Source organism: Mixophyes fleayi, chromosome 2, assembly GCF_038048845.1.
Source record: "Mixophyes fleayi isolate aMixFle1 chromosome 2, aMixFle1.hap1, whole genome shotgun sequence".
Taxonomy (NCBI): Eukaryota; Metazoa; Chordata; class Amphibia; order Anura; family Limnodynastidae; genus Mixophyes; species Mixophyes fleayi.
The window spans coordinates 291,612,746-291,634,922 of record NC_134403.1 but is presented as its reverse complement, the minus strand read 5'-3'; the positions used below and the strand labels follow the sequence as shown (position 1 = coordinate 291,634,922).

Sequence of the window (22,177 nt, the reverse complement as noted above, 5' to 3'; positions counted from 1 at the left end):
AACTCTTTAAATGAACACACCCCCATGTATAGCATATAGGTGGTCTTTTCTAGAACCCCTATTTACCTGAAGCCAGGCAGCTATGGCTATCACTAAAACGTTCTCAGTTTTAGAAACACACGTGTATTACACTTCATCCGTAGGTCTTCATTATAGCCATAGGAAGAGCTTCCATGAGCCCTATAATTATTATTATTATTATTCGCTTTTATTCATAAAGCACCAGCATGATATATAGAGCTGTACAATAAGCAGATCATGATAAAAAACAAATGACATGAAACAGAAGGTAAAGATTGCCCTGTCATCTGAGCTTACACTCTAAGAAGCATAGGGTACACTCGATGCAAGAGGTATTGAGAAGTTATTGATGAGTTGAGTACTCCAGCACTAAAAGACCCAATGCGAGAAGGCTTTCAGCTTCATGTAACAGTGAAAGTCTCCGGAGGGGTCTTATCTATTTTCAATACTTGGGGGTATATTGGGCTAAAAGGGGTTACACCATGGTGTGTCAAACATGTTGTAAGTAACAACTATTTAGTAGTATGTGGCAACTTATAATCTCTTGATTGTTAATTCTATTGAACTTCAATGACATAAATTAGAAAAATATCTTTAGAAATGCCTTAATTGTGCAAACATAATATTTTAAATAATATTTTATTGCTTTTGTCAGTATATCATTGTACGCCGGCTTGTTCTGTACAAATTAACAAACAAACTTGCCATTCAATTTTCATCATTCATCCACATTCTCCAACAATAATGAAACTGGGAATGAAATGATTGAAAATATACATAGTTAAATACTCTATAATAGAGTGACAGAAAATAAGCATATTGTAAGCCATTGTCCATATACTGGAACTTATAAGGTCCGGGCCAAAAAAGTAACAGATCCTCAGATAAACCTTTAAAGTAAGAAAACTGTTCATGTAGGCATTGCACACTGTATGACAACATTATTTGTATCATTTTCAATTGTTTTATCTCACAAATACCACTTAATAAAAATATATCACATATTTTGGTGATTGTCCTTCAGATTTTAAAATGTCCAAATCCCATTGTCTTTTTAAATGTGTCCCTAAGAATTACATTCTTCGCAGTGACAGGAAAGAATATAGCGGTACGTGGCTGTGAGCCGGATGCCTCCGGAGCAGCGGAGCCGAATAGCCTTCAACTTGGATGTTTGTGGCCGGCAGCAATGACATGTAGAGCGAAAGGGCTGTTTTAAAACTGTGCTGAAGGATACAAGTGGGTCAGAGCGGGATGTTTGACTGCACCGCCCTTCGCAGCGGGCTAAAAGTACCATCTAAAGGGAAAAAGAAAGAAAACATGCTTGCAATTAGACCATTCACATTCAATACAAATACTTAATAAAGTTAATAATTGTAACCCTGTGCATTACAGGATTGGTTGTCTCATTATATTTTACATTAACTGTTTATCTATAAAAAAAAAACAACATCATTTAAAGGAGAAGTTTAAATATATTTAAAAATGTACACATTTGGGGGTGGGGCAGGGGAGTGTTGACTTTTATACCTTTGAAGAAATTATGAATTAATTAAATTATAAACTTAGAAAACCACTATTAAATATATAGTGGTTTAAAATATTTAACAAAATTATGTAATTGCTATTAGTCATGAACTGGTGTATATAATCAGGCACTGGTCCCCACAGACCTATATCACAGAGACTTTCCAATGCGTAAGACATTGGTTTTGATTCTGAATGTAATATTGTATAACCTTTTAAATCAGAAAAAAATTATATTGACAAAATTATTGACATCCTAGACTTAATATTTGGTAGCACAGACTTTTCTCAAAATAACTAAAATCAACAGGTTCCTATAGCCATGGATGAGCTTCATGCACCTTTCTACTGGTAGTTTTGTCTTGATTTAGATATGGCATTGATTTAGATCTGGAGCCATTGCTGGCTACTTCAAGATAGTCCAGCACCTAACCTTGAACCATTCAGGGGGCGGATTGGCCATGTAACCTACCAGGAAAGTCCCAGTAGGCTGATGGCCTCAGGAGGCTGACTAGTATCTTATTAGAGGGTTTTTAATAAAAAAAATTTTATGTATAGCGCCCCCCCGGACCGGAGGGGGGGCAGTGTGGTACTAGGTAGCTGGCCCCTCCTCCGGGACCAGCCACCCACCTTAATGTGGCCGTGGATCCCTCTGCTGTTCTGTCTCTCCCTCCTCCTATCTCTGTGCCTACAGTCTCCACACAGCGGTCACATGGGACGTGTCACATGACAGCTGCCGTCCCATGTGTGCAGTGAGAGGAGTCTGCAGCAGGAACAAGGTAAGTGTGTGACTGCTAAAGTGTGTGTGTCTGCTAAAGTGTGTGTGGCTGCTAAAGTGTGTCTTTGCTAAAGTGTGTATGAGGGGGGGCTACTAAAGTGTGTGTAGGATAGGAGTAGGGGCTGCTAAAGGGTGTGTAGGATAGGAGTGGGAGATGCTAAAGGGTGTGTAGGATAGGAGTGGGGGCTGCTAAAGAGTGTAGGATAGGAGTGGGGGCTGCTAAAGGATGTGTAGGATAGGAGTGGGAACTGCTAAAGCATGTGTAGGATAGGAGGGGGGTTGCTAAAGGGAGTATAGGATAGAAGAGGGGCTGCTAAAGGTAGTGTAGGATAGGAGGGTGGGCTGCTAAAGGGAGTGTAGAATAGGAGGGGAGGCTGCTAAAGGGAGTGTAGGATAGGAGGGGTGGGGCTGCTAAATGGAGTGAAGGATAGGAGGGGTGCTAATAAAGGGGAGTGCAGGATAGGAGGGGGGCTGCTAAAGGAAGTGTAGGATAGGAGGGGGCTGCTAAAGTGTGGAATGGGAGGGTCTTAATAAATTGTGTGATATGAGGGAAGGGAGGGGGGCTGTCTTATTAGTACATGGGTGGGATGTTGGGTATTAATTTAATGGTGGAGTTTAGGTTTGGGCTAATTATTTAATGGGTGGTATTTGTGGGATGATGGTGGGGCAATTTAATTTATTGGTAGGGCAATTTCATTCAATACTGGGGCCTATTAAATTAATATGGGGTGAAGGGACCTTTAATTTAATGCTGGGTGGTTTGGGGCTATTAATTGAATGTAGGGCTGAGTTTGAGGAGGAGAGCTATTTATTAATATTAATTATTTAATGTTTGTGGGAAATAGGTACATTTATTAAACATAAATGCTATTAATTTATTGCTGGGACTGTTTGGAGAGAGGGAAATAGATTTATTTATTAAATGAGAATAGTATTACTTTGATGTTGAGGTTGGTTAAATAGAAAAAGAGAAAATTTATATAATATTAATTTAATGTTGGGGCTGGAGGGAGGCCTTATTATTTAAAGTGGGTGCTATTGATTAAATGCCAGGAAGGATTGGAGTTTTCTAAATTTCATGTACCCATTTTTTCCCAAATAGGGCCCCCAACATTCCAGGATCCAGAAATGCAGCAACTAATCCAGCAGCCACAGGTGGTGAAAGTGACAAGAACAGGTAGGAGAAAGCAGGACAATCTGCCAACTGTCCTGAGTCTGGTGGGGCAGTCCTGAATTTGGGTGACTGTCTCGCTTAGTCAGGATTTGATCCAACTGAAAGGACAGTTGAGAGGTATGTCCTGCTTCACACTGTACTTCTCGTGAAGGCAGAGTTGTGTGCACCTAACAGTAGTGCACACAGATTTGCCTGTGTATTTGTTATAAATGATAACCCCCGTCTTAAGTGCGCCGGGCCCCTCTGGAGCCTTATTCCAGCTCTAGCGATACTTTAGTGGTTTTTGCATTGATTCCATTGCCTGCCTTCTACCTTGCACTGGTCCCTTTCTCAGATCACTTTGCTGAACATATAGCTAGCCCCCATTGCACTGACAATATCATTAATACTTCCTCCTTTGTACTTAGCATATCACCTGCAAACCCTTGGAATAGCTCTCTCTTTCACTTATACCATTGTCTGCCAACCCTCCCTGCACAGTTATTAAATCAAACCACCACCACCACCAATCACAGGGCGCATTTAGGACTCATACACAATTGTTACAAAAGAAGTGTTTTCTTGCAGATGCTTGAAGTAACCTTTGTGGTGATCGCACTGGATAGCCATTTATCATAAGGATTATTTTTAATGCATTTTTTCAAACACACAGTACACATTTTTATATATTAAAGAGAGAGCTTTGACTCATAGTTTATAGCTCATGATGTCAGGGAAAGATGCAACAGTGCGGTGAGGTGCTCATATGATGCTGTGGCAGACTGATCAAATAGGATTCTGCTAAAAAGTTTTGTAATAGTTAAACTTATTAAACAAAGTCAGATATGTTTCTATGAAGGAAATTTTGGAAGAATGTGTTAGTAGGCAACTAAACAAGTTTGAGCACAGAGACATAAACCAGTCGCAGATAATGTAAAAGGATTCAGGTATTTTTATAGCACAGGACTGGCAGATTTTGTCCTGCTTTGCTTTAGAAATGGCCCACTGTGTCTTAAGTCATCACATCCAGGTTTTCCTAAATATTACTACAACTGAATTCCAGTAGTTCTAAATCCCGCCTACTTTTTGTTGGCCCCACCCACAGTCGATTTGGAGCCACCCACATGAGGCCACTTCAAGAATTTTTTCCAGGGTCACTTTAATTTCCCAATCTGCCCCTGGAACCATTCCTGGGTGCTTTTTAAAGTGTGTTTAGGGTAATTTATCTACTGGAAGACCAATGATTTTTGACAGAGGCCCGGCTTTCTGACACTGGGAACAAGATGGATGCCATGCACACATTCAAGACACAGAGTACTATCTGCAGCACAGCAGCGCTAAAGCATCCCCGAACCTTCTCCATTTTGGACTGTCGGAAAAGTGCACTTTTGATTTTGCTTTCTGTAAACATAGGGTTGATGTACTTTACCAAAAGCTCTAACTTAGTGTAAATTTTCCACATTAAATTGTGTTCTTCTGTTGTCTTAATATATAATTCCTTTCGTTGAGTTGGCAACAGATGGTGCGAGGTGAAACTGACATACCTTGTGTCTGAAGGTCAGATGGAATCTGATTCAAGGTGATTTCTCCACCATTCTAACAATCTTTGATCAAGTTTCCTCTTTCTAGGGAGGATCACTACAGTGCCATTGTGTCTTAAAATTCCTAATAAAATGACATACACTGGAATCAGGAACAACAAGGTCTATGATTTGTAGCCTTGCAGTTGTCCATGCATTACTACAATCATCTGTCTGACTTCCTCAAACAATTCTCTGGCTTTTTTTTTCATTAATCCATGCAAACTGCAGTACACACAGAGTGACACAAAATAGGAGAATGAGTCCTTTATGCTATTCAAGCTTATGTAATGAGTAATTTTTATATTGCACACACTTGCTACTTAAGACAGGTGAGTTCAGTTCCAAAGAGAATGGAGAATCCTTTGCTTGAAATCTAATTATTTCAAACTACTAGTGCCAATAATTTTGTCCAGATCATTTATGGATTCCTGTGTACATTTTTCTGCTTTTTGCATTGTTTAATTTCAACACTTTTCTGGACTGAATTGTGCATTATTAGACAAAATTGTACCCATATTTTGTCTACAACTGTAACACAGAGAGCATTCTAGTGACCAATAAACCATAAAGAGAACATCCTAGTAACCTCTAAACAATAAAGTGTGCATTTTAGTGATCTATATACAATACAGAGAAAATTCTAGTGACCTAGATAAAGAAATTGGCTGTATTTTTACAAAGGCAGTTATGTTTTTATGCAGAAGTAAATGGAAATGTTGTTTTATGTGACAAACTTTTAAGCCATGAGGCATTTCAATATAATAAAAATAATTATGTCATTGCAAGATATTAGGACTATGAACTCCAAAATTATAGTAATACACTGCTATTTTATTTTAGTCTATGAATAAAGACAAAATGAAGATAATTTGTCACCAAAGATTAAAAAAAAATGTAAGCTTAAATAATGAAATTCATAACTAAATTATTGAAAAGCAGTTACAAAAATAACAGCTTTCAATTCTGAAATTAAGAAAGACTGGTGGATAGAATAAGCAACCCAACCACCTGGAGTCTACTATTCAATGTTCCTGATCAAATACAGATTACAAAGCAAATTGAATTCTAAATGACTTTTATTGAGAAACCTTTCTCTTTGCTTTTATTAAAGCTAGATATTACTATTGACTCTGCTAAAAACAAATATGTGGAACCTATATAATTTTTTTTCACATCTAACCAATGTATTTCTTTTTTTAAGTGTGAGCATTATCAGTGGGAAAAAAAATGTTCCAGGAAATTATGTTCTATGACAAAATTGGGTATTTCTGTAAAACAATAATCACATGGACAAGAGTGTACCACCTTCCTATATCATTCACTTTAACAGTGGAAAAAATAGATAAGAGGATCAAATGCGCAGAACATAATACATTTATTTCATATGTGCCAGATGTTTTCCTGCAATTTTGTTAATAGTAGTATGGTCATGATAAGAGATATCTACCCACTCAGCACATAGCTCTTTGTTAGGAAATTTCACTCAACAAATATTTTCACATTAATGCTAATTAATTTTGTATGTAAACATGTATATCTATTTTGACAACATATTTCCCAAATAGAGAAAGCAAAATTCAGAGACCCCTGACAAGTATACACTATCAACCATTTGTACTGGTCTAAAGATCCCAGAAACCATTCACCCACTAACAACTGCCTTACAAAACCATTAGAAGTAAAAATAAATAATATGTACTGGCCCTTTACGACCATGCATTGGATCATTCTCATCTCTCCTAGGAGGAGATCTCATTCCAGGAGGTTCCACTCAGTCTAAACAATTCCTTCTTACTCTTCTGTATAAGAAGTGATTTTATTTTAGCCTACTACATCTTGGCCAGCTATGATGTAAGGAAGCCACTAGCAAATCTGAGGTATGGCACATAATTGAAATGCTGGTATTCACCAGGTTCACTTGCAAGTGAGTAACAGATTTCACTGCAAGGAAGGAACCCACATGTGACAGCACCCTGGCTAGTGTCAATAGGCAGAGGAGGTCATAGAACAGGCCAGGGTCAGAACTGGCAACACAAGGTTCCAGTAGGTTATACAAACCGAAAGGTCAGGAAAGCCACCACAGTAAGCAAGGCTGACATTACAGTCACTGGTAAATAAAGTCAAAACAAGTCGGGGTGGTCAGAATAAAGTCTTTTTAACTCCTGGATGTCCTGTAAATGTGAGAAATGTGAGCCCAATGCTATAATTTAGGATGAAGACCCACAGACAATGGAGTTCTTCCAGATACTACATAAGAAGGAGAAAGTGCAGTAGCAGCTAAAGTGAGATATAGATGTATGACTTTGGAGGACAGTACCCTTGCCTATAGAAGCAACATCTACCTCAAGGAGAAGATGGACCGGGATACTGTAAAACAAGCAATAGAAAAGGCTTTGTTAAGGTGATGTTATACATTATGGCCCCTTTCTTAGTGGAAGCCATGATAGGAGCTACAATAGAAGAATAACTCTGCATGAAGTCACAATTTTATTCACAGCATTAATAATTTACAAAAAAGATATATAAAAGTACATTTTTAAGTCAGTACAGATGTACAATAACAATAAGGAGAAAGAGAAAATATGTTGATGCCGGTTTTCTTTTTGTAATTAATGAAAAATAAGGTGGCAGATTGGGGAGAAGGAGGACGGGTGTATAGGGGGATGGGGGGAGGTGGAGCTTACCTCTCTAACAATGTTATAGCATTAGGAAATTATAAGCTCTGGATGAGCTTTCTTGTGATATGGTCAAGAGCTAGAAGAGTGGAAGTAGTATGTTATTAAATTGAGTCCGTATGTCCCAGGTTTTACAGAAAGAAGCAGATGAGTTCCTAGCAATGCTAGTTATAAGCTCCATCTCATAGACGTACCATTTTTTTCCCCTAAAGTCTACTTTAGTTGGATTCCATGTGGATAAAGTCTGCTTTTTAGACAGGAAAAGGCAAAAGAAACAACATGACTTTCGGTTGGAATGGATCCACTACAGCCTAATTCTAAAATGTGGGCGCTATTTTCGGGGCTGGTTGAGGTTTTCTAATTTCATTTTTTTCCAAATAGGGCCCCCAATATTCCAGGATCCAGACAAGCAGCAACTGATCTAAAGACACCAGCAGACACAGGTGGTGAAAGTGACAAGAACAGGTAGGAGAGAGCAAGACAGTCTGCCAACTGTCCTGAATCTGGTGGGGCAGTCCCGAATTTTGGAGACTCTAACTTAGTCAGTATTTGGTCTGACTGGAAGGACAGTTGGGTAATATGTCAGTTGGGTGGTATGTTCCAGGTATTAAATCAATGGCATGATCATTCCATTTGCAACAAACGTGTGCATGGTAAAAGTAAGGAGATGGTAATTCTGAGGCTTGATATGGAGAGGCAATGGGTTTAATTTTGACCAGACAATGACTGAAATAAAAAGTACAAGTGAAGTTTAACTAATATGAGTGTTTCTGTACCCAAGGTAAGACAAGTAACAAAGGATAAAAGCCTTAAGAATCACAAGAAATTAATGTGTCTCTTATGAGAAGATCAATGTGGAGATAAATGAAAGCACCAGAATATGAAACTTCTATAGCACTGAGGATTAGTGTTTTTCCAGAGTAACATTTGGTATATTGATTTATCAGACAAAAATTGTATTCAACAAACTTTCCTGTAGCCTCAGAATTCAAGATGGTAGTTAAAAGTAAATAGAACAATGATTCAAAAACTTTGATTCAAAAACCTCTTACAAGCCTGTGGATCTTCACTGTAGTAAGGAGGCAGAGCGAATAATAGCTTGACTGCAATTTTTGCAGGGCTATTTAAGATAAATGCAGAGATTAAATTAGTATTTTAAACCGTAATAACAGAAGAAGTGGCCAAAAAAGCCAGAAGTTCATCCATAAAGCCAAAGATAACCTACAAAATGTTTATTTCTTCACTAATTTTCTGTATCTTTACTTGCTCAGGTAGATCCTCTAAAGTTGAGGCTGGAATCCAAATATCAATTTTGTATGTGTAACCATGCAGCATTTTTATTCAGGTTACACACTCATTATTCTTAGTAAACCACTTGTTTACTAAGTGCAATTCTGAGACCTTTTGCCATTGACCTATTGTCTTATACCTCTCCTTATAGAAGCCGAGTATATCCATTATTGTTTTGGAAAAATAGAGCAATGTTAAATAGATACACACACTGAGACCAGACTACAGAGACTCAACCAAATCCTAACTCCATCCCGTTCCCTGCAATTGGCCAATGACTATCGCCTCACCTCCACCCAGATCACCTCATCCCACTCCAGAATCCAAGACTTCTCCCGGGCAGCCCCTTTTCATTGGAACGACCTCCCATGCTCCATTATTATTATTATTATTATTATCTTCTATTTATAAGGCATCACAAAGGGTCCGCAGCACCGTACATGACATATACAGAAAGGGAATTAGGAGGACTGTCCCCTAATTTGTGCTCCTTCAAACTGGCATTCAAAACTCATCTTTTCCTCAAAGCCTACAAACTATCCACCATTTTTAGTAATGCATGCTTTATAGTGATTAATAAATGTTATGTTTTTATCAATTGGTGATTGTAAAGGAATATTTTTTGATTGTGTCTTCTGGGCAATAGTGAGTTTCATAGTGCTGCATCTTTGGTTTACTTTGGATCCGTAGAGCTTCAGTTTCACAGAATTCAAATTAGGCGGAGCTTGAAATGTAATCCGTAAAACAAAAGGAATTAAATAGAAAAAAATTCCAATTGGAAAGGCATTATATGTAGCTTATTTGTATATTTCAGTATGGCTTTGACATTGTCTACTTGGATGATATTCTATTTTCTCTCCGGAATTGATCTCTCATTAGTAATATGTATATCACAAAATGAGTTTGATATCACCTTAACTATCCTGTTCTTCGTTTCTCACAAAATGTGGAGCATAACAACATGTACTTTTTATAGCCCTGTTTTTGTGCCCCAGCTCACCACTGAAGTGTCTAATTACATGTGGATAAGTTTACATTGTAGCCATGCCTATATAAATTACTTCTTCATTACATGTTACCAGGGCCGGTGCTAGGGTCCATGGCGCCCTAGGCATTTTGAAAAAATCGGCGCCCTCCTCCCCCCTCACCCCGTCTTTCCTTACCTTGTCACACCACTGCCGCCTCTCTGTTCCATCTCCTGCCCTCCACTCACTGACACTAGTGAGTGGAGGGGAGGAGACAGAGCAGAGAGGCGGCAGTGGTGAGCAATAGCCTCTTCCCCCTCCCCCGTGCATCTGAATGCTGTGCGGCAGCCGTGACAGGTATGGTCAGCGGTCGCCGCACAGTTTTAAAGTAATTTACATTCTTGTGGCACCCTCCAGGCGCCCTCTAGAGCCCGGCGCTCTAGGCAAGTGCCTAACCTTGGTTGAAAAAGAGGGATAGGCTGCGCTTCCTCCAAATATATGAAGCAGCCAAATGCGAACCTGAGAGTGTGTGGGGGACCCCTAAACTCCCAACAATGTTAGATACGTATAAAAATAGTCAGGTTCTGGGCGCTTGTAAAGGAAAGATATATCAATTTAATATGGATAGGTCCACAATACGCTCCGGCCGGAACGAGACAGCTTAGATGTGTTAAACAATTAACATGCATCAATTGACACTGCCGAAAACAATGATAATGGTAAAAAACACTATAAACTCAGTGTGATTGAAAATATGGTTAGAGTGCACTTGCAAGCTACTAAAATATGAAATGACAATTGGTATGAACCGCAAAAAGGGAATGTAAGGAAATATAATGTCCAGAGTTGTAAAATAAAAATGTTGGTGATGATGAAAAATACAAGCAAAAATGAAATTGGTAGCCGTTACTCACATGAAGCAGGGATGTCTGGCTGTCTATAATGCAGACAGGCACTTAGTAGCGGTCCCAGAGTCTGTGCTGATGAGGTTAGATATAACGTTGATTTCAATGATAAAAAGCACCCAGCAGAATGCCAATTATTAAAACAAGAATGAGGAAGAAAGTTCTTCTAGTTCCTAAAGGGAAATCCTCTCCTTGTTGAAAGAAAAAATGATCCCGCTCAAATAGCGTGTGCACGCTGCGGGATATCTTCGTGTTGAGATTAAATGTATGGATATCAAAATGCCTCCAATAATGGACAGGTACCCAGCAGAATATAGGTGGTGATGATCCAAATGTAGTCCTCCTAATCCCCAACGTAGTCTCTCTCTTTCTCATAAAGTTGAGGCTAAACAGGGGAAGCGGTAGTGCCGCTACGGATGAGCGCATACACGCTACAGGCTGGTCTCCGATGTGGATGTCTGTATATGGTAATGTAAGATGCTAGCATGCTAGTAAGTTGAATAAAACTGAGTTGAGGGACAGTCTCCAACGCGTTTCGCCCGGTGGCAATGGCCAGTGGGCTTCCTCAGGGATAGTAATGTCCAACTGGTCTTCCTAGCCAGTTTTTAAAGAGATCCGGATGTGCCAATCAGCCAAGAGGCAATGGAGTAATTAAGTAATTAGTGAATAAATCTGAGTACTGGTGATTGCACAACAATCCAACAGGCATGATGGAAAAAAACAAAAGAAAACGATAGTGCACTAGTTGCAAAACAAAAAAGAGCATGTTTGAACATATATAGAAAAATATATATAAATAGATCTGGTTGCATAAATATTAATTGGTGATGTACATGGTATATATATGAAATGAACAAAAATAAATAAAAATAAAAATAAAAATAAAAATAAAAATAAAATAAAAAAAAAAAAAAAAAAAAAAAAAAAAAAAAATAATAATATTTTTTATTTTTATTTTTATTTTTATTTTTATTTTTATTTTTATTTTATTTTTATTTTTATTTTTATTTTTATTTTTATTTATTTTTATTTATTTTTGTTCATTTCATATATATACCATGTACATCACCAATTAATATTTATGCAACCAGATCTATTTATATATATTTTTCTATATATGTTCAAACATGCTCTTTTTTGTTTTGCAACTAGTGCACTATCGTTTTCTTTTGTTTTTTTCCATCATGCCTGTTGGATTGTTGTGCAATCACCAGTACTCAGATTTATTCACTAATTACTTAATTACTCCATTGCCTCTTGGCTGATTGGCACATCCGGATCTCTTTAAAAACTGGCTAGGAAGACCAGTTGGACATTACTATCCCTGAGGAAGCCCACTGGCCATTGCCACCGGGCGAAACGCGTTGGAGACTGTCCCTCAACTCAGTTTTATTCAACTTACTAGCATGCTAGCATCTTACATTACCATATACAGACATCCACATCGGAGACCAGCCTGTAGCGTGTATGCGCTCATCCGTAGCGGCACTACCGCTTCCCCTGTTTAGCCTCAACTTTATGAGAAAGAGAGAGACTACGTTGGGGATTAGGAGGACTACATTTGGATCATCACCACCTATATTCTGCTGGGTACCTGTCCATTATTGGAGGCATTTTGATATCCATACATTTAATCTCAACACGAAGATATCCCGCAGCGTGCACACGCTATTTGAGCGGGATCATTTTTTCTTTCAACAAGGAGAGGATTTCCCTTTAGGAACTAGAAGAACTTTCTTCCTCATTCTTGTTTTAATAATTGGCATTCTGCTGGGTGCTTTTTATCATTGAAATCAACGTTATATCTAACCTCATCAGCACAGACTCTGGGACCGCTACTAAGTGCCTGTCTGCATTATAGACAGCCAGACATCCCTGCTTCATGTGAGTAACGGCTACCAATTTCATTTTTGCTTGCATTTTTCATCATCACCAACATTTTTATTTTACAACTCTGGACATTATATTTCCTTACATTCCCTTTTTGCGGTTCATACCAATTGTCATTTCATATTTTAGTAGCTTGCAAGTGCACTCTAACCATATTTTCAATCACACTGAGTTTATAGTGTTTTTTACCATTATCATTGTTTTCGGCAGTGTCAATTGATGCATGTTAATTGTTTAACACATCTAAGCTGTCTCGTTCCGGCCGGAGCGTATTGTGGACCTATCCATATTAAATTGATATATCTTTCCTTTACAAGCGCCCAGAACCTGACTATTTTTATAAGTGCCTAACCTTGCCTAATGGGAGCGCCGGGCCTGCATGTTACCCATTGTTAAAATATATTGTTATTTCAGTGATGCTGTTATGCATTGTTCTCAAATTGAAGCCAGGTGGACTATGGGTAAGGAATGGGTGTGGTCCAGTTCCAGGATACACATGAGGGGGCTGTATATATTCAAAGTTAGACCTGGCTGAAAAAGCTTGTAAGGGGGGTTAATACTGCGAGTGTCCTTTTGATCATCTTGGTCTTGCTCCTTTATTAACTTGAGTATGTCCCCAATGTTTCAGGTTGTATTCAGCAGACAATGAGATAAGAAGGGACAACTCTGTAACACCCCTGTTAACAGACAGACACTCTCAGAGGATCCCACTATTTAAGGCCACCCCTGACTCAGTCCTTGGAGGATGGGAAAACTACAGGGAATAGAGGATAAAATGAGACAAAGGTGGTTGTGCTGTCTTGGATGTGATCCTGGGAAGAACTACAGCGTTGAGGTCTAGGCTGCTGCTGGAATGAGCTGGTACATCTACAGCTCAGAAGAACTCCATGGGTCTTGGATTCTTCAAGTGAAGACATCCAGGTGACCGAAGCTTCTTAAGCTAGTAGGGTAAGGGGCAGACAATGTGGTAAACCTGCCTGGTACTTATTTACTGTTTGTATATAATATTCTTATGATTGTGTACATTACAATAAATGTATTGTTGTACTTTTCTAACTACATTTGCCTGAGTTACTAGAAGAACCTTAGAAGGTACTGAGTAGGCTTCCTGGCATAGTAAGGCACCCCTGCGTGGCCAGCCAGCAGGAAATAGGTATAATTGGGCCAGATAAACCCGGTATCCTCACACATATCAACATAGTACTGCAAAGCCTACAAGACAATGGTCTCCATGCAAAAGTGAACATTTTTATTTTTGAACAATGGACAGTTCCATTTTTGGAATATATTATTTCCACTGGAATTCAGATTGATCTAGAAAAAGATTGAACTACATGAATAGAAGATAATATCAATCACAATACATTGAACCAATTAGTGTGCTGATTAGTCACATATCACATGAGGGTAAATTTACTAACCAGCATTTTTTGGAGGGTGACAACTCAAACCACTGGCAATGTGTTTTCGGTGTGAAAATGTCTAAATCTTGTGGTTTAGACAAAAACGCCTGGTAAAACCAGATGTGAAACACCCTCTTTTACCCTATATTGTGCTACAAGGCATTGGGCACGGTTCTCTGGGGGTGGAGGTCTAAACAGTCGGGCCCCTGCACCTCGAGAGGCACAGCTTAATGCTAATTAGCACTGGGCCCCTACAGTGGGTACCAGAGTAATAATATGAAAATGTAATACATGCTTTTGTATAGTGCCAAGATAGCTGTTAATTGTATCTCTCTGCCCCAGATTAGTAACCACATCAGAATTGCCTACAGGGCTTTTGAGAGAGAAAAAACTGTTTGATTGCAAACCCATCACATGTCGCTGTTTGACATACCTATAATTGTATGTCACTTTAAACATGTGGTGCTGTTGTACTAAGATACATTCCTGAGGGTTTATCTCCAAGACCAAACATGGCAATCCTCTACGTTATGTCCTAAATAGGCATGGCACTAGTCATTTGGGATAACTCAGTGTAAACTAGAAATCCAGAAACAATAAAGGTAATTTGCAAGCCGCAGACTCTGTGGATGAGGGATTATTTTTTAGGTTTGCAAGTGTCGCTACTTGCCGCCTAGCACATTTCAAGATGCACACCCATTTCACAATCTTTGGAAACACTCTGGTAAATGCAATCTGTACCTATCTTTGTGGGTTGGTAGATGCTAAGAATGTGATGGCAACAGTAAAAAGTCACAATAATATAAAACCTAATTTCACATTCAAACAACCACATTTATTCATTGTAACACTACATGGATGTCTCCATTACTCACAAACAATATTGAAGAGACATTGGGACATATGTAATTTTTGTATATTTGAAGCTTTGCCTTACATTGGTTGAAGCGAATTTTGGGAAGCTCTTCTGGACTCCCAGATGAGAGGTCACCCTCCCTCATTGCATGTTTGATAGTGAGAATTGCTCTATTGCTCGGGGGCAGGGGTGGATAGCTGAGGATAGCACAAAGTGTGTTGTATTATGGGTGGAGATACAAGACACAGTTTCTGGGACCTCACATGTGCAGAGTATTCAAAACCTTTTGCGTGGAAAAACTACCTATGTGCACACACACAAAGCAGGAAACCCCCCTACAAATGTGTCATCTCCACCCATTATTTCCTCTAAACAATCCTGTCCCACAAAATGAAATTCATCCAATTTGTCAAATTTACTTCTCCAAAGTGGTTGCGACATAAGAAAAGAACATTTGTGCTGCAGTTTTATACATATACTGTTTGTAAATGATCCTTAATGAATCGTGCAGCTGGAGCTTCATTTTAGTATAATTGCTTCGATTGCTATTAGCGTAATATCCTTCGTGATATGCTCTTTCCAGGTCTCTTTGCTTTATTATTGCACCGATGATTCCCTGAAAACCCACAAAGCATATTACATTGTAATTGGTTAGATTTAGCTATTTAATAAAAATAATCTTTTGATATGTTGAAAAAAACAAGAGTAGAGATATATGTTATAAATAGGATTTTTGAAGATTTCAATTTAAGATTTGTATATGTGGTTTATGGGTTTTGTTTAAAAAAAACATTTTATGTTTTACTGGTAGAAAGCTGGATTAAAATAAACTGCTGTTTTAAATTATAACTCAAAGATGGGACAATATAGGTCATGGCTGAAAGACTTTGCTCATCAGCTGGGGAATTCATTAAGAAATGTTCAACTCTTCTTTTTGTACCAATTCTCGTTTCCTGAGTAATTGTTTCTGACATGTTAGAAGCTGTGCTGGCATTGTAAACTTTCTGTTCATTGCTTTTTCCTTAAATAGAGAAATAGAAATCCTCAAAAACATGAAATTAATAATAACAATATTAATGATCATTTATGTAGGCTTAAACTTTACATAGAAACATAGTGTCAGGATACCTGGGTGTTAGATCTGGAGCTCACTAACTAATCCTGGCCTCTTAGGGTTCTTTAGATCACACAGGCAAGAAGAGAAAGATAATACACACCTGTAAACAAAGCTAATACTACAACAAAAATAATTTTAAGGCTAGTACTCACTTCCGTTTTTTCAGCCAACTATCGGGCCAATCATCCGATAAACGACCTTTTGGCCAGATATTGCATTAGTATGTATACTTATACGATGAAAGAGAGTTCTTCCAAAGTACCAATTGTTGTTTCATTTGCTTGCTCGTCCTGATGAAAAATCTCATTCCAACTGCCTTCTGATCTTGCAGTTTGTATGAATTCACAAGTAATTCCTCAAGCAGAGACTCCTTTCGGGGCGTGTGTATGTAAATTTAAGATGCCTCTACCTCTCCAACGTCGTGCCTGTCCAAATGTCAGGCAAATGGGCGATGTTCCGCCCTTCATTTAAATTTTTGCAGCATATTGCTGTAGAGAGCCCATATATCATTTCAGTATGTTCAGAATTACAATCTTTAAAGTCAATGTTATGCCTGTCAAAAATCACTGGTCGGACGGTTGGTCTTGCAAAAATCGTTTAAAACATGTGTAGTGTCTACACATGAATCGACTGACCGATCGGACCAGTCATAGGTACAATAGTTGTAGATAAAATAGGCTGAAACTTTCTGCAGTGTGTACCTATCCTAAATAATCACCAGTTCCTTCACCAAAAACTCAACAGAACCCCCACAGTGTCGCAGAGTCAATATAACAATAACCATTTTATAAATAAAATAAATTACTTCAATAAGTTATAATGTTTCCAGGCAAAGTTGGAAAATCCTATGGGGTAATGATTAAACAGTGTGCGGCCAAACTGCAGCTATGAAGTTTCCCTGCCAAGCTATAGTCCTTATTTTTGTATCTTACTGGGTCCGGCAACTTGGCCTTAAATTTTCAGCCACTGTGGTAGGAGTCTGGACCCCAGTCACCCTACTCTAGTGGGCACACGAGGAGGGCAGACTCACAAGTAGCACCTGTAGGAGCACAGTTTTTCCTGATGCAGTATGTCCAGATGTGTTCAAGATGTGAAGAAAACGCAAGGTTTAAAGCAGCAACCACGATTGCCTCGGTGTCTGTTAAAGTCCAAGGAAGAACAATAGTGGTCTAGACTGGTTATTTAGCATCCTGATTCCAGTTAATCAAGAGCAACTCCTCATTTTAACCCCTTACAAGCATTTGTGACGTTTTAAGAGCTTCATGAGTTTGCCGGCTTCCTGTTTATCCAAAGGAAGGGTGGATGGAGGCCATGGAAATAGTTCCTCCACCATTTTGCAGTCCAATTAAACAACTGAGATGAACAGTTGTAACCCACCTGGCTTATGTAAGAAAAAGGTGGCATTACTCAGTCCATTTAACTTGTGTCTACTGTCAAAGTTACACAGAGTAGATTAATAAAACAGGAAACACAAGTCCATATGCACGCACACTTAAATGTTCAAAGTGACAGATGCGTAAGTTGATGTCTGTCATACCCATCGTGTCACACTTTATATATGACTTCAGAAATTTGGTTAATCTAGCCCGCTATTAATGCGCTTATTTTGTGTCCATTTTGTTTTTGTGGCTTTTTCATTTTGGAGTGAGTTGTATTGCAATTATTATTATTATTATTATTATTATTATTATTATTTTGTTTAGCAATAAGCCACAATACACAAATTGCTGAGGTGAAACTGTAAATGAAACAAATACCATACTTGTCATCTTTTAAAATTTATGTTTTGGGAGATCCAGAAGAGAGGTCAAGAGGCAAGTGCAGGGGAGCCTGTTATCACAAATTGTGACATTTGTGATTCGCAGCAAACAGCATCACTGAGCATCCATCTAAGAAGTGGGTGGAATCTGGGAGAAAGGCCTGCTCTCCCGGGGGTCCGGAGAACTAACTGAAATTTGGGTAGTATTACACTAAACTTTATTGGACACCATCACCAAAATAAAGAAGTTTCTTTCTCTGTACAATGCTGCTCCAGCAACCTGTCACTCTCCAGCAGTAGTGGAACAACAAGTCTCAGCATGTTGGAGCTTATAATTCCACAATGGGATTCTCAGGTATCATAAGCAGTATTTATACAATATATACGAGTGTCAGGACCCTGCTAAATACAGTGAATAGTGAGGAATATAAAAGTAGGTAAAGCAGGATTAGCAGAAAAAGACAAAAGGTGCCCCTATGCAATATTGCCTACTGGCTTCAGGGAGATGCAGAGGAAGGGCGTGGAAATAATAGATGGGACACTGCTTCATAGAGTGATTTGTTTCATCAAGTGGATGGGGCAAAGTTTACAATAATGTAAATTGTGTCAGCACACCTTTGGCATTTGGTGGCCACTGGGGAGGGTGGGCATGATGACGTTATTTGCATCACATCCCCCACCCACATTATAATACTCTCTAGGAAATTTGCCTGGTCTCCTGGGAATCCAGAAGTTCTTTCAATCTGTGACAATCAAATATAAAAGAATCACAGATTCAGCTCTTGGGCCAAACAGATTGACCAGACAGGGCAATATCAGCATTGTAAGATGATAAGTATATACACCTTAAGATGTAATTATCATTCGACTGCATTTACATGCTGCAATTTGTGGTCAATTAGATCTACAACAGCCTAATTTACCATCAAAATCACAAGTTCCCAACATTCTGGTTCTGATTCATTAAGGAATGTAAATGTTGATATGTGCCATATTTTGTGTTAAATTGCACTGTGCATGCCCAGAAATGGACTATACGCCAGTGAACGCAAGTATATGCTACTCATATTCAAACGCAAAGGACACTTCCGACAGCCTACAAATTCATTGACGGAACGGGGAGGAGAAGGGGTGTATGCACATAGTCAATGTACAGTAAGGGAGTGCCAAGGTCCAGCGCACGCAACAGCATCAGATTCAAGCTTTAGGCATCTCTAAACTATGTGTTTTTCAGTCATATCATTTTCACCTGTGTCGAGTGATAGTGTTGATGGTCACGTACGCGTGCTAGGACGTTTACAATCAAGAACAACTGTAAAAATGCATTATGTGCAGTATACATTAATAACATTCTGATAAATGTAGTTCATGGGGAAAAAAATAAAGAAATTAATTATTGACTATTACTAATAGGTGACAATAATTGAATACTTTTTTTCCTGTGCTTTCTGCTGGGATTTTATATTCCACATATGTACTGTACTGCAGTGTATTGTGTCTGTCTCAATACAGCAAGTGCTGTAAATGCAGAGCGTACTTAGACCCGTATTCAACAAGGAAAGATTATTCAGATCCGCTTGAAGTTGAATACGAACGTGCGTATGGTCGAATTGCATGCGTTTCAAAAACACACACAATACTTTCATTTGCGTGCCTTAATGAATGAGGCCCTCTGTGTTATGGAATCAGGACATGGTCACGCTCCCTATGAAAGAGAGTTTGCATGTTCCCCCCATGTTTGCGTGGGTTTCCTCCAGGTGCTCCGGTTTCCTCCCACACTCCAAAAACATACTAGTAGGTTAATTGGCTGCTATCAAATTGACGTGTGTGTGTTAGGAAATGTAGACTGTAAGCTCCAATAGGGCAGGGACTGATATGCGGAATTATTGGCGTTATATAAATAGCTGCTGATGATGATGATACATGATCATATTACATTGGGGATGTGGTTGCATAATGTTGTGGGCATGCCACTTTCCCTGGTGCCTTCTGAAGTGTTAGGCAGGCCAAATCCCTCCTCCCCTAAATACAGCCCCCAGATGTACAGAGCAGTACATATCTCCCAAGATTCTTGTAGTCTGGACAAAATTTCTAACTAGTGCGAAGGTCCATAAAGATATGGGTCCTGCCTAAATCAGGGCAGATGGGACGTATGTCTTAACACCCTCTGCTACATACCAGCCCAAGAGTAGGGCCTTTTTGTTAAATTCAGATGAGGTTACATCACGGCCTGACTGTCAAATTTTAGCCTGGGGGGGGGGGGCGAGACTTGGCTCAGCGGCCTATTAGGAACACTTTAAAGGAAAAATAAATGCAGGTATCTCAGTAATCTATCCCACGGTAGCCCATATGGGACTCGCCCAGGGGGCCATATACTGCCCTGCCCACCCCCCGCCAAGTCAGCCCCTGGATTTCATGAGTTTAAATTAAGATAGATCATGGCACGGGGGAATGGCACGGGGGAATGGCACGGGGTGGGGGGGGGGGATCGGGGGATTTTGGGGAAGAACAAATAGGGGAAAGCTGGAGGAGAGAGGTTGTTGTTGCTGGGGTATTCTGGACAGAGAGAACTTGGACTGATGTTGAGTAGCCATACACTATCAGTGCCAGAGAAAACTGTTTGAACCAGAAACCTATTCAGCTAGCTTAGGTACTGAACTGCTAAGACTGAATCACTGCATCTAGAGACATTGCATCACAGAATTTGTGGAATTGGTGAGCCTACATCAGTAGGAAGACTGATACCCAGAGTCCCATCAAGCTGGTGGAGAGTTGGTAGAGTGGCCAGGATCAGCAATACACACAGACCCACCTAACGGATCATGACCCCTGGCCAACCTGGATTGCCATCTGTGGACCTTGTTGCCTGGAGTTTGTGCCTGTTAGGACTTTGAGCTGGGAGGTAACCTACTGGGGACTTTGCTGTTTTTTTTACTGACACTGGTGAATTTACTGACACTTGGTTATATTTGGTGGGTGCACACGTTTCTCCTTGGGGAGCACTGTTGCATTTACTTTGTGTGTACACTTTGTTTATATATAGAGGTTATTATCTCTTTCTTGCTTACTTACCAGCATGATCCATAAACTTAGAGATCCGGGTATCTAGAGAACCACAGTTCCAACCGCACGAATCCTCATAAGTAACATGAAATATTTTGTTGAATATTATGAAAAAGCAAATAGTCAGCACAGTAAAATGCTAGTAGAAGACATTTAAAAAAAAATTTTTTTTATTTGAGCCAAATGTTGATGCCAAACTTTTATTTCTATCAATTGTGAAGTATATTTTATGCAGTTAACAACCCAACAGATGCTATATTAACATGATTTCCATTATGAGCTTGTTGATAATCAACCAGCTAGCTTTCATTTACTTTGTATTACAGTATTTACTATTTATGGGCAGCATAGTGGTTTAGTGGTTAGCACTTCTGCCTCACAGCATTGGTTTGATTGCCTTATTTGTGAGGAGTTTGTATGTTCTCCTAGTGTTTGTGTGGGTTTCCTTTGAGTGCTCCATCATCATCATCATCATCATCATCGCCATTATTTATATAGTGCCACTGATTCCGCAGCGCTGTACAGAGAACTCATTCACATCAGTCCCTGCCCCATTGGAGCTTACAGTCTATATTCCCTAACATACACACACAGACAGAGAGAGAGAGACCAGGGTAAATTTTTGATAGCAGCCAATTAACCTACCAGTATGTTTTTGGAGTGTGGGAGGAAACCGGAGCACTGGGAGGAAACCCACGCAAACACGGGGAGAACATACAAACTCCACACAGATAAGGCCATGGTCAGGAATTGAACTCATGACCCCAGCGCTGTGAGGCAGAAGTGCTAACCACTTAGCCACCATGCTGCCCAATATCCAGTATCCTCCCACACCCCAAAAACATACTGGTAGGTTAATTGACTGCTATTAAATTGACCTTAGTTTCTCTTCGTCTGTGTGTGTATGTGTATGTTAGAGAATTTAGTCTGTAATAAGCTCCAAAGGGTAGGGACTGATGTGAGTGAGTTTTCTGTACAGCCGTGTAGAATTAGTGGCGCTATATAAATAGCTAATGATGATGATTTATATTAGATTTTAATTATGTGTATAGTAGCATCTACCTTATGCTCAAGTATTTGTCAAGCATAGAAGCTATATAACTGATGAGCTTGATTCAAATAATTAGAAGTAACAAATTTACATCAGATTGGTGGAGAGGGAATAGGGATGATCCCACAGACCCTAAGGTGCCTT

The 22,177-nt window shown here is 39.2% G+C and overlaps 1 protein-coding gene across 2 annotated transcripts in view; it reads right to left on the bottom strand.

The window, feature by feature from the left end:
* Positions 1-272: 272 nt before the first annotated feature.
* Positions 273-22,177, bottom strand: part of NDP (norrin cystine knot growth factor NDP) — a 74,376-nt gene continuing 52,471 nt past the window's right edge. For both annotated transcript variants that reach the window (XM_075198176.1, XM_075198175.1), the window contains one exon: positions 273-1,315. In XM_075198176.1, the coding sequence (XP_075054277.1) occupies positions 1,088-1,315 (228 nt within the window). In that variant the 3' untranslated portion in view covers positions 273-1,087. The remainder of the gene's footprint in view (positions 1,316-22,177) is intronic.